The sequence below is a fragment of the Odocoileus virginianus genome, unplaced genomic scaffold (genome assembly GCF_023699985.2).
Source record: "Odocoileus virginianus isolate 20LAN1187 ecotype Illinois unplaced genomic scaffold, Ovbor_1.2 Unplaced_Scaffold_1, whole genome shotgun sequence".
Lineage (NCBI taxonomy): Eukaryota > Metazoa > Chordata > Mammalia > Artiodactyla > Cervidae > Odocoileus > Odocoileus virginianus.
The window spans coordinates 9,574,197-9,587,482 of NW_027224263.1; the positions used below are offsets into that span (position 1 = coordinate 9,574,197).

General features: G+C 37.2%; 1 protein-coding gene across 1 annotated transcript; it reads right to left on the bottom strand.

Moving 5' to 3' along the window:
* Positions 1-11,459: 11,459 nt before the first annotated feature.
* LOC139033278 (testis-expressed protein 13A-like) lies at positions 11,460-12,479 on the bottom strand. Its single transcript, XM_070462184.1, has one exon. It carries the CDS (start codon positions 12,477-12,479, stop codon positions 11,460-11,462), a length of 1,020 nt encoding a protein of 339 aa, XP_070318285.1.
* Positions 12,480-13,286: the final 807 nt, after the last annotated feature.

Here is a 13,286-nt window from a genome sequence, read left to right on the forward strand (position 1 = left end):
ATGTTCTGTGTGTACTTGAGAAAAAGGTGGAATTCATTGTTTTAGTGTGAAATGTCCTATAGATATAAATTAGGGGGAGGAAGAGTTAAGATGGCAGAGGAATATGATGGGAAGAGCACTTTCTCCCCCACAAATTCATCGAAAGAACATTTGAATGCTGAGCAAACTCCACAAAACAACTTCTGATCACTAGCAGAGGACATCAGGCACCCAGAAAAGCAGCCCATTGTCTTCGAAAGGAGTGCTGTATGGATGGAGAAGTCTTGAGGCTACTGGAAGAATAAGACTGAAATCCAGAGGCAGGAGGCTTAAGCCCAAAACCTGAGAACACCAGAGAACTCCTGACTACAGGGAACATTAATTAATAAGAGATCATCCAAAAGTCTCCATACCTACACTGAAACCAACCACCACCCAAGAGCCAATAAGTTCCAGAGCAAGGCACACCATGCAAATTCTCCAGCAACACAGGAACATAGCCCTGAGCGTCAATATACAGGCTGCCCAAAGTCACACCTAACACATAGACCATCTCAAAACTCACTACTGGACACTCCATTGCACTCCAGAGAGAAGAAATCCAGCTCCACCCACCAGAACACCAACGCAAGCTTCCCTAACCAGGAAACCTTGACAAGCCAATGTCCAACCCCACCCACTGGGAGAAACCTCCACAATAAAAAGGAGCCACAGACTACCAGAATACAGAAAGGCCACCCCAAACACAGCAATCTAAATAAGATGAAAAGGCAGAGAAATACCCAGCAGGTAAAGGAACATGAAAAATGCCCACCAAGTCAAACAAAAGAGGAGGAGATAGGGAATCTACCTGAAAAAGAATTTAGAATAATGATAATAAAAATGATCCAAAATCTTGAAAAGAAAGTGGAGTTACAGATAAATAGCCTAGAGACAAGGATTGAGAAGACACAAGAAATGTTTAATAAGGACCTATAAGAGATAAAAAAGAGCCAATTAAAAATGAATAATGCAATAAATAAGATCAAAAATACTCTGGAGGGAACCAACAGTAGAATAATGGAGGCAGAAGATAGGATAAGTGAGGTAGAAGATAAAATGGTGGAAGTTAATGAAGCAGAGAGGAAAAAAGAAAAAAGAATCAAAAGAAATGAGGACAACCTCAGGGGCCTGTGGGACAATGTGAAACACCCCAGCATTCGAATCATAGGAGTCCCAGAAGAAGACAAAAAGAAATGCCATGAGAAAATACTCGAGAGGAGATAATAGCTGAAAACTTCCCCAAAATGGGGAAGGAAACAGTGACACAAGTCCAAGAAACCCAGAGAGTCCCAAACAGGATAAACCCAAGGTGAAACACCCCAAGACACATATTAATCAAATTAACAAAGATCAAACACAAAGAAGAAATATTAAAAGCATCAAGGGAGAAACAACAAACAACTCACAAGGGGATTCCCATAAGGATAACAGCTGACCTTTCAATAGAAACTCTTCAGGCCAGAACAGAATGGCAGGACATACTTAAAGTAATGAAAGAGAATAACCTACAACCCAGATTACTGTACCCAGCAAGATCTCATTCAGATATGAAGGAGAAATCACAAGCTTTACAGACAAGCAAAAGCTGAGAGAATTCAGCACCACAAAACCAGCTCTTCAACAAATGCTAAAGGATCTTCTCTAGACAGGAAACACAGAAAGGTTGTATAAACGCGAACCCAAATCAACAAAGTAAATGACAACGGGACCATACTTATCAATAATTACCTTAAATGTAAATGGGTTGAATGCCCCAACCAAAAGACAAAGACTGGCTGAATGGATACAAAAGCAAGACCCCTATATATGCTGTCTACAAGAGACCCACCTCAAAACAAGGGACACATACAGACTGAAAGTGAAGGGCTGGAAAAAAAATATTTCATGCAAACAGAGACCAAGAGAAACTGGGAGTCGCAATACTCATATCAGATAAAATAGACTTTAAAATAAAGGCTGTGAAAAGAGACAAAGAAGGACACTACATAATGATTAAAGGATCAATCCAAGAAGAAGATATAACAATTATAAATATATATGCACCCAACACAGGAGCACTGCAATATGTAAGGCAAATGCTAATGAGTATGAAAGGGGAAATTAACAATAAAACAATAATAATAGGAGACTTTAATACCCCACTCACACCTATGGATAGGTCAACTAAACAGAAAATTAACAAGGAAACACAAACTTTAAATGACACAATGGACCAGTTAGACCTAATTGATATCTATAGGACATTTCACCCCAAAACAATCAATTTCACCTTTTTCTCAAGTGCACACAGAACCTTCTCCAGAATAGATCACATCCTGGGCCATAAATCTAGCCTTGGGAAATTCAAAAAAATTGAAATCATTCCAGTCATCTTTTCTGACCACAATGCAGTAAGATTAGATCTCAATTACAGGAAAAAAACTATTAAAAATTCCAACATATGAAGGCTAAATAACACACTTCTGAATAACCAGCAAATCATAGAAGAAATAAAAAATGAAATCAAAATATGCATAGAAATGAATGAAAATGAAAACACAACAACCCAAAACCTATGGGACACTGTAAAAGCAGTGCTAAGGGGAAGGTTCATAGCAATACAGTCTTACCTCAAGAAACAAGAAAAAAGTCAAATAAATAACCTAACTCTAAACCTAAAGCAACTAGAGAAGGAAGAAATGAAGAATCCCAGGGTTAGTAGAAGGAAAGAAATCATAAAAATTAGGGCAGAAATAAATGCAAAAGAAACTAAAGAGACCATAGCAAAAATCAACAAAGCTAAAAGCTGTTTTTTTTTAAAAGATAAATAAAATTGAGACCATGTTAGCCAGACTCATCAAGAAACAAAGAGAGAAGAACCAAATCAACAAAATTCGAATTGAAAATGGAGAGATCACAACAGACAACACTGAAATACAAAGGATCATAAGAGACTACTACTAGCAGCTATATGCCAATAAAATGGACAACTTGGAAGAAATGGACAAACTCTTAGAAAAGTATAATCTTCCAAAACTGAACCAGGAAGAAACAGAAAATCTTAACAGACCCATCACTAGCAGAGAAATCGAAACTGTAATCAGAAATCTTCCAGCAAACAAAAGCCGAGGACCTGATGGCTTCACAGCTGAATTCTACCAAAAATTCAGAGAAGAGCTAACACCTATCCTACTCCAACTCTTCCAGAAAATTGCAGGGGAAGGTAAACTGCCAAACTCATTCCATGAGGCCACCATCAACCTAATACCAAAACCAGACAAAGATGCCCCAAAAAGAGAGAAAATTACAGGCCAATATCACTGCTGATGAACATAGATGCAAAAATCCTTAACAAAATTCTAGCAAACAGAATCCAAACATATTAAAAACATCATACATCATGACCAAGTGGGCTTTATCCCAGGAATGCAAGGATTCTTTAATATCTGCAAATCAATCAATGTAATACACCACATTAACAAATTGAAAGATAAAAACCATATGATTATCTCAATAGATGCAGAGAAAGCCTTTGACAAAACTCAACATCCATTTATGATTAAAACTCTCCAGAAAGCATGCATAGAAGGAACATACCTCAACATAATAAAAGCTATATATGACAAACCCACAGCAAACATTATCCTCAATGGTGAAAAATTGAAAGCATTTCCCTTAAAATCAGGAACAAGACAAGGGTGCCCACTCTCACCACTACTATTCAACATAGTTTTGGAAGTGTTGGCCACAGCAATCATTGCAGAAAAAGAAATAAAAGGAATCCAGATAGGAAAAGAAGAAGTGAAACTCTCACTGTTTGGAAATGACATGATCCTCTACATAGAAAACCCTATTAAGACTTTACCAGAAAATTCGTAGAGCTAATCAATGAATATAGTAAAGTTGCAGGATATAAAATTAACACACAGAAATCCCTTGCATTCCTATACACTAACAATGAGAAAACAGAAAGAGAAATTAGGGAAACAATACCATTCACCATTGCAACAAAAAAAAAGTAAAATTCTTAGGAGTATATCTACCTAAAGAAACAAAAGACCTATATATAGAAAACTATAGAACACTGATGAAAGAAATCAAAGAGGACACAAATATATGGAGAAATATACCGTGTTCATGGATCAGAAGAATCAATATTGTTAAAATGACTATACTACACAAGGTAATTTACAGATTCAGTGCAATCCTTATCCCACTACCAACATTATTTTTCACAGAACTAGAACAAATACTTTCACAATTTGTATGGAAATAAAAAAAAACCTCGAATAGTCAAAGCAATCTTGAGAAAGAAGAATGGAACTGGAGGAATCAACCTGCCTGACTTCAGGCTCTACTACAAAGCTACATTCATTAAAACAGTATGGTACTGGCACAAACACAGAAATATAGATCAGTGGAACAAAATAGAAAGCCCAGAGATGAATCCCCGTACCTATGGACACCTTATCTTCGACAAAGGAGGCAAGAATATACTATGGAAAAAAGACAACCTCTTTAACAAGTGGTGCTGGGAAAACTGGTCAACCACTTGTAAAAGAATGAAATTAGAACACTTTCTAACACCATACACAAAAATAAACTCAAAATGGATTAAAGATCTAAATGTAAGACCAGAAGCTATAAAACTCCTAGAGGAGAACATAGGCAAAACACTCTCCAACATAAATCACAGCAGGATCCTCTATGACCCACCTCCCAGAATATTGGAAATAAAAGCAAAAATAAACAAATGGGACCTAATTAAACTTAAAAGCTTTTGCACAACAAAGGAAACTATAAGCAAGGTGAAAAGACAGCCTTCAGAATGGGAGAAAATAATAGCAAACGAAGCAACAGACAAAGGATTAATCTCAAAAATATACAAGCAACTCCTGCAGCTCAATTCCAGAAAAATAAATGACCCAATCAAAAAATGGGCCAATGAACTAAACAGACATTTCTCCAAAGAAGACATACAGATGGCTAACAAACACATGAAAAGATGCTCAGCATCACTCATTATCAGAGAAATGCAAATCAAAACCACAATGAGGTACCATTACACGCCAGTCAGGATGGCTGCTATACAAAAGTCTACAAGCAATAAATGCTGGAGAGGGTGTGGAGAAAAGGGAACCCTCTTACACTGTTGGTGGGAATGCAAACTAGTACAGCCACTATGGAGAACAGGGTGGAGATTTCTTTAAAAACTGGAAATAGATCTGCCATATGACCCAGCAATCCCACTGCTGGGCATACACACTGAGGAAAGCAGAACTGAAAGAGACACATTCTCCCCAATGTTCATCGCAGCACTGTTTATAATAGCCAGGACATGGAAGCAACCTAGATGCCCATCAGCAGACGAATGGATAAGGAAGCCATGGTACATATACACCATGGAATATTACTCAGCCATTAAAAAGACTACGTTTGAATCAGTTCTGATGAGATGGATGAAACTGGAGCTCATTATACAGAGTGAAGTAAGCCAGAAAGATAAACACCAATACAGTATATTAATGCATATATGTGGAATTTAGAAAGATGGTAATGATAACCCTATATGCAAGACAGAAAAAGAGACACAGATGTATAGAACAGACTTTTGGACTCTGTGGGAGAAGGCGAGGGTGAGATGATCTGAGAGAATAGCATTGAAACATGTATATTATCAAGTGTGAAACAGATTGCCAGTCCATGTTGCATGCATGAGACAAGTGCTCAGGGCTGGTGCACTGGGATGACCCAGAGGGATGGCATGGGGAGGGAGGTAGGAGGGGGGTTCAGGATGGGGAACACATGTAAATCCATGGCTGATTCATTTCAATGTATGACAAAAACCACTACAATATTGTAAAGTAATTAGCCTACAACTAATAAAAATAAATGAAAAAAAAAAAGAAAAAGTTATCAATTAAGTCTAACTGGTCCATTGTATCGTTTAAAGTTTGTGTTTCCTTGCTCATTTTCTGTTTGGTTGATCTTTCCATAGATGTGAGTGAAGTATTAAAGTCTCCCACTATTATTGTGTTACTGTTAATTTCCCCTTTCATACTTGTCTGCATTTTCCTTAACATATTGTGGTGCTCCTATGTTGGGTACATATATAATTGTTATATCTTCTTCTTGGATTAATCCTTTGATCATTATGTAGTGTCCTTCTTTGTCTCTTTTTATGGCCTTTCCATTAATTATTAAATAACAAAAATAATCATTTTAGGATGTACAGATACTAACTTTTGTGGAAGAAGTGATGAAAGTCAGGATACATATTTGTATTTGAGTGTATTTGCATAAAGGAACACTGAATGGGTTCATATAGCAGATGTTATCTGTGTATAGGGTCTACAGGGTGCAGTAGGAAAGGAATAGACAGGGACAGACTGATAGTGAGACTTCTTAATATTGCCTTTCTACATAATTTTGCTCTGTGAAACATATTAATGAATAACCTATTCAGGATATAATTTAAATGAAAAATTACACTATTTGAGTATAGTACATGATGGTAAGCTTCCAAATTTATGTTATGCAACTAACATAGCCTTAAATCCGTGCACATCATAAAGGTAGTCTAAAAAATGCAGCACTTACATATACAGAAAATGCATATATAAAATATATAAATATGAAAGTGTTAGTTACTCAGTGGGGTCTGACTCTTTGCGACCCCATAACTGTAGCCTGCTAGGCTCCTCTGTCCATGGAATCATTTGGGCAAGAATGCTGGAGTGGACTGCTATTTGCTTCTCCAGGGCATCTTCCTGACCCAGGGATAGAACCCAGGTCTCCTGCATTGCAGACAGATTCTTTACCATCTGAGGCACCAGGGAAGCCCATAATATATATAAATAATATATATTTGTGCACATATGCATATGTAAATATATTGCATATATTTGTATGTTTTTATATGTATTAGTACCATAGTGAAAGTAAAACATTGGAGTTATTTGCACTTAACTCAGAAAAAGGGCAAGAAAATGCATCGTCATCATGCAATTTAATATTTTTAACTTTATATTTGAAGTATTAGCCAATGTGACAAAAAGGAAAAATAAATTACATCTATAGAAATTTAGAAGGAGAAAGCAAAACTATCACTATCTGAGGATGATATATTGTATAACTGAAAACCCCGTAAGCCTTCACTGTTAACTATAAGCAATAAGAGAATCATTTTTTAAACATGCAGAACAATCTTACTTTTTAAAACAGATGCAAAAATTATAAATAAAATATTAAAAATCAAAGCTATCCGTACATCAGATAATATATCATGACCAAATATTTGTTTCTAGAATTCAAAAACTAGGCATTGTGTCTAAATGCTTTAGTTACTAGGATACAAAAATATCCTATCACTGGCCCCATACCTGCAAAATTATAGATAAATCAGCTGATTTCACAGAATAAAAGATCTTTCAAGGAATTTACAATCTAAGGATCAATTCCAATGATTTCCTGAGATAAATTGGTAATCTCAGAACCCAAGAAACATCACAATCTGAACCTTTCTTACTGTTACTAGACACAAACTTATATAAGTATAAATTAATGATATTTGAGGAAAGGGAGCAGGCAGAAAAAATTACGTCGTGTCTGTTTGGCTTTTTAGAGCAATGTTATGCAAATATGTTGATCCTGCCCTGTTTCCTCTACGATTTCTTTCTATATGACAATAACTACATACAGAACACATGAGGCAATGTGGAGTCACAACAAATGGTTTATTTATGTCAGTTATGATCACACCAGCTAGAAGAATATCAGATATATATCATACTCAAAGACACTCTTGAGTACAGAAACTCAATACATGGGCACAAAAATAGAAATAGCCTAGCATGTCAGTCCCAATCTCCTAATCCATCCCACCCCTCCTTTCCCTTTGGTGACTATACATTTCTTCTCTATGTCGGTATCTCTATTTCTGCTTATAATTATAATATAATCATATTATTATAATGTAACTTTGTCTCCACCACTTGTATTTACTTCTTTGTTTACAAATAAGTCGAGGGTAGGAGTTGCATAAATTGAGTTTAACAATATATAGCATTTTTATAGACAATGTTAGATATTCCTGTGTGTCTTACAAGCATCTTTTAGCATGCTTCACATCACCTGTACATTTTTTAGTATCATTATAAATTTATCATTTTTTTAATGAACTCATCTGTTCCATTTGACTACAACTCTTGTTTGTTTTCTTTTTTCTGATGCTCAATTTTCACTCTTTGCCCAGTAAAAGTCTTCTTTAGGCAAGACTTTTTTTAATACTCAATATGTCACTCTGATGATGAGCGCTTTTTTCAGGTCTCTTTGCCCTTGGGTACCCACAGTGAGCATTCTCGCTTTCTGTAAAGGGCAAGATGTTCCAGGCTCATCTTGCTTTATCCTGCCCCAAGATTTGGTACCAGCTAACCTCCAAGGAGCCCTGGTTCCTTTTAGTGGAGAATAGTTTAAGGAGCCAAAATCTGGGCGCTAGGGCACATCACAGATCTTTCTAAGATGCTACTGCTGGTAATGGGTAAGGCGATTTTAGAGACCACTTAGGCTCCTGCAGTGACACAGCAAAAAGAGACTTCCAGGGCAAGAGCACATATTTCCAATTCATCTCTAGTTTTTCCAAACCTCTTTTCACCAGTTGATTGCTTATGTGTCTGTGTGCTCAGTCGCTGAGTCATGTTTGACTGTTTGCGACCCCATGGACTGTAGCCCACCAGCCGCCTCTGTCCACGGAATTTCCCTGGCAAGAATACTGGGGTGGGTTTCCATTCCCTTCTCCAGGGGATCTTCCCCAACCAGGGATTGAACTCATGTCTCCTGCATGGCAGGCAGATTCTTTACACCTGAGCTACCTGGGAAGCCTATGATTCCTATACCATGCTATATATTGTCATACCCAATTCAATGTATTCAAATTTCATTGTTGACAGATGTTGGAATCTTCCACTTCCTTTTTCTTCTTTTTGGCTTGTCATCCATGGATCCTGGAATTTGCTCCAAAGTGTAAAGGTCCAAATCCTCCTCTCTACAAGAATAATCTATCCTGTTTTACTCAAAAAGGGAAATACATGGCAATCTTTCTCCAGGTAATGTCGTCAGACTCAGCAAACAAAAATACATGCAATATTTGACACATACTTTCACTATTATATTGGACAAAAGGTTTGTTTAGGTTTTTCCATAACATGTTATGGAATAAACAATATGGGGAATACATGTAAATCCATGGCTAATTCATTTCAATGTATGACAAAAACTAATGATGTAAAGTAATTAGCCTCCAACTAATAAAAATAAATGGAAAAAAAAATAATAATAATAAAGCAAAATCTGTTGTTTATCTGAAATCCAAATTTAACTGAACATCCTATATTTTATCTGTATATCCTACCTCCAACTGAAGAGTAGGGAATCTAAACACATAGATCATATAATATCACAGAGTCCCCTAACACTCTTTAATACCTATGAATTGAAAGAAAATTAGGAAGACAACTGGCTTTCAGGGATCTTTTAAAAATGTTCATTTTCATTTTCATGGGCCAAAATGCAGACCTGTATCACTTTATTTAAGTCCTTAATTTTGAAAATAGGTCTTTTCCACATCCTGTTTCATTAATGTTTTTCTATTCTAATTATTGTCCCCAAGTAAAATTTTGAGTCGTAAATATTAATGTTTCAGTGGCTCTTAGATATATACAATTATTCCATTACCAGAGTGTTTCACTATCTTAAAATCCCTCACAACCACCTAAAATGTCAGAGAACACAATGACATTCACATAAAGAATCAATGGGAAAAAAAGTTTTTACTATTACAACTTTGAAACTCTCCAAGCAGTAAGTTCATGTTGATTCATTTCTATAGGTTCTTATCCATCTTATCCATTTTCATAACACTGATGTCTTAAAATGCACAAATTGAATTACAGTATATTCTGATGTCTTAACATGCACAAACTGAATTACAGTATATTCTAGTTATTATGACACATTCACCTTACATTAAGTACACCTTAAAAATTAAACAACAGTTGGAACATTTTTATGCATTGCAAAATGTTTTGTTCCTTATTAAACACAGAAGAGTCAGAAAATTATTGCCATAGAAAAATTGTGCAAATGTCCTAATCTTTGCATGGATTAAAATATTCCATGCATGTTCTCCCAATTTTGCCATCTGTGGTAATTGCACAGCCACCACAGTTGAAATGTAATCACAAAACTTGGTTACAATATTTACCAAGTGAAATTCCCCCTTCCCAATTTTTGCCATTTTAATTAGGAGCATCAGATTAGAATCTCAGAGTACAGGGGGAAATATATATATATATATAGTGTGTGTGTGTGTGTGTATAAAAACATTTATATAGACACACACATACACTTAAAAATATATATGAATATATGTGTATGTACTTACATATACATGTATAGATAAACAAACATACACATTTTATGGCACAAAGACCAAAAGATCAAGTTGCAGAAATTTCATATCTTTAAACATTATAAAAAGCAATGAAAATAAATGAACTGAGCATAAAATCAAGAACTTAGAATACAAACAAAAATAACAAATCCTCAAGAAAGAAGAATGAAAAAAGTTGACAGATAAGTAATAAAACTGATAAATAAAAGCAACTTAAATACCCATCAGAAGAAGGAAGATGTGGCATATATATGCAATGGAATATTGCTCAGTCACAAAAATGAAATTTTGCCATTGTAGCAATGGACTTGGAGGGTATTATGCTAAGTGAAACAAGTGAAAGGCAAATACTGTATAATACCAGTCATATGAAGAATCTAAAAAATTCTATATAAATAAAAAATAAATGTGCAGTTCAAAAATAAAAGATATATTAAGGGGGGGAGGAAAAAACACTGGTTTAGATGCAAGGCACACTTAAAGCAAGTTTTACTTTTGGTTGTATTTTCTTTGTATATTATAAACATTTATTTAACTTGTTGCAGTTTGAAGTAAAAAAAAATTTCCAAAATGTATGCTCAACAATAATCATTAAAATGTTTGCAGCGTAAAAAAAATAAATAAATAAATAAAAATTTTAAAAAAAATAAAAAATTCTAAAACAAAAAAGAAGCAGGCTTACAGAGAGCAAACTAGTGGTTACCAGTGGGGAGAGGGAAGGGGGGAGGGGCAAGATAGGGGTAGGGGGGAAAAAAGGATATTATGGGATTATATGAAATTATGTGGGTGAAGCTTTTGGTAATTGCAAAACACTATAGCATTTTAAGAATGTTTCGTTCAATTTAAAAAAAGAATTTTCATGAAGGTAATGACTATAGTTATATCACTGTGAAAAGTTCACAAGGAAATTTTGCTTTTTCTTAGTGCCTTTCACAATAAGAAATGAGGACATCAGGAAATGAATTTGTTAGAATTCAGTGAGGGCCCTAATTGGGACAGAGCCTCTACCTTACTTTGTGTGCCGGGAGTTTTTACATTTAAAGCATATATTTCGCCATGAGAAATTCATCAAATGACACTGGGCACAGTCCCAGTCTCCTGTTCTGCGCCTGATGCTGAATCTCGCCGAGTAAGGTGAGCCAGGGTATGGCTCAAACCTTTCCGGCAGGAAGTTCCTAGTAGGGTGATGTTTCCCCCTATACTTTCTTTCGGAGTCTTTCACAGAACATGCTTCAGCTGCTGCTCCTGGGGGAGAAAGTGTAGCTGGGGATGAACAAGAGGACTGAGAGAGATCGACGGCTGGCAACTTGCCAGCCTTGGCCCTGGCACCTGAGACCTGAGAGCGAGAAAGAATAGTTACCTCCTTGTCGTTCCAGGGCTGAGAAACCTCTTTGTCCTTCGCCTCTCCCTCTCTGGCGGAGGTGCCAGGAGCAGCACTGAACTTCCGGCCTGACCCTCTCCTCGACTCCCCGCTCTTAGACTGACTGGATGGGCTGTGAGGGCGGCTCAGTGTCCTTGAAGTCCCTTTTTGGTTCTCTCCCTCAGTTCTAGCCTGCTTGCGAGCCTGAGTGCCTACTCTATGCTCTCTCCTGAGTAAATTTCGCTCTTCCAGTACTCCACGAAGCACTTCAAGGCTTCGTTGCCGAGGGGACCTGGCTTTCTCCTTTTCCTTCTCTTGCTTCTCTCTAAGTCTACTCACTGTTCCCAACAAGGCACCCGTGAGGAGCTTCTGCTCCTCTAGCTGATCCTGGAGCTCTTTAATCTTCTCTGCATCCTCCCGCTTCTGCCTCTCAGCAAACCGCACGGCGAGGGCCAGGATAGTCCAGGCACAAGCCTCCTTAATGCTTCCCGATACCCCTGGGTTATTCAAAATGTCCCTCAGCTTCATCTCCAAATCCCCCCAGGACTTGGACATGTGTATCACATAGAAACAGGGACTGATTCCATTTTTAATTATCTGATCATTTAGAAAATCTACAACTTCCTTCTGGTGGAAGCCACAGGCGGGGTCGTTAATATTCACAGCCATTCTAAGCAAGACTCCCTCTGACGCTTCTTACCTCAGAAAGCAGTGCGTCACAGGATGTGGCCTTTGACCTGACTTTGATCTTTTCACCTAAGAGTCACCCTATCTTCATAGGAAGTGGAATGCCTCCTGGTGGTGTGAGGGTCTAGCCAAGGGCGGAGTCAGTTACTTCGGAGCTCTGCGTAAAGCCGTCTTACCTCAGAAAGCAGTGCGTCACAGGATGTGGCCTTTGACCTGACTTTGATCTTTTCACCTAAGAGTCACCCTATCTTCATAGGAAGTTGAATGCCTCCTGGTGGTGTGAGGGTCTAGCCAAGGGCGGAGTCAGTTACTTCGGAGCTCTGCGTAAAGCCTAAACTGAGCGAGTAGGTGGAGTTCCCTTGTAGAAGTGGATACAAAGATTACAAAACAAAACAACAGGCTTGTTTATTTCAGGCTTCTTATTCTAGTAGTGAATATAGACACATAATTAACATTTACTGAACTGAACAGGACAATACGTATTTGGTAAGTACGTTGTGTTCCATCATGCTGCAACCAGTTTTCAAAATCTTTGAGAGCATAGATAACCTTTTACCATTAGTACCTATTATACACAAAGGCTTTTTTTTTATTGGACTATAATTGCTTTACAATGTTGTGTTTGCTTCTGCTATACAATGAAGTGAATCACCTGTATGCATACATATATCCTCTCCCTCTTGGACCTCCCTCCCCATCCCCACCCCTCTAGGTCATCACAGAGTTCTGAGCTGAGCTTCCTGTGCTTTATAGCAGGCTCCCACTGCTGCTGCTAAGTTGCTTCAGTCG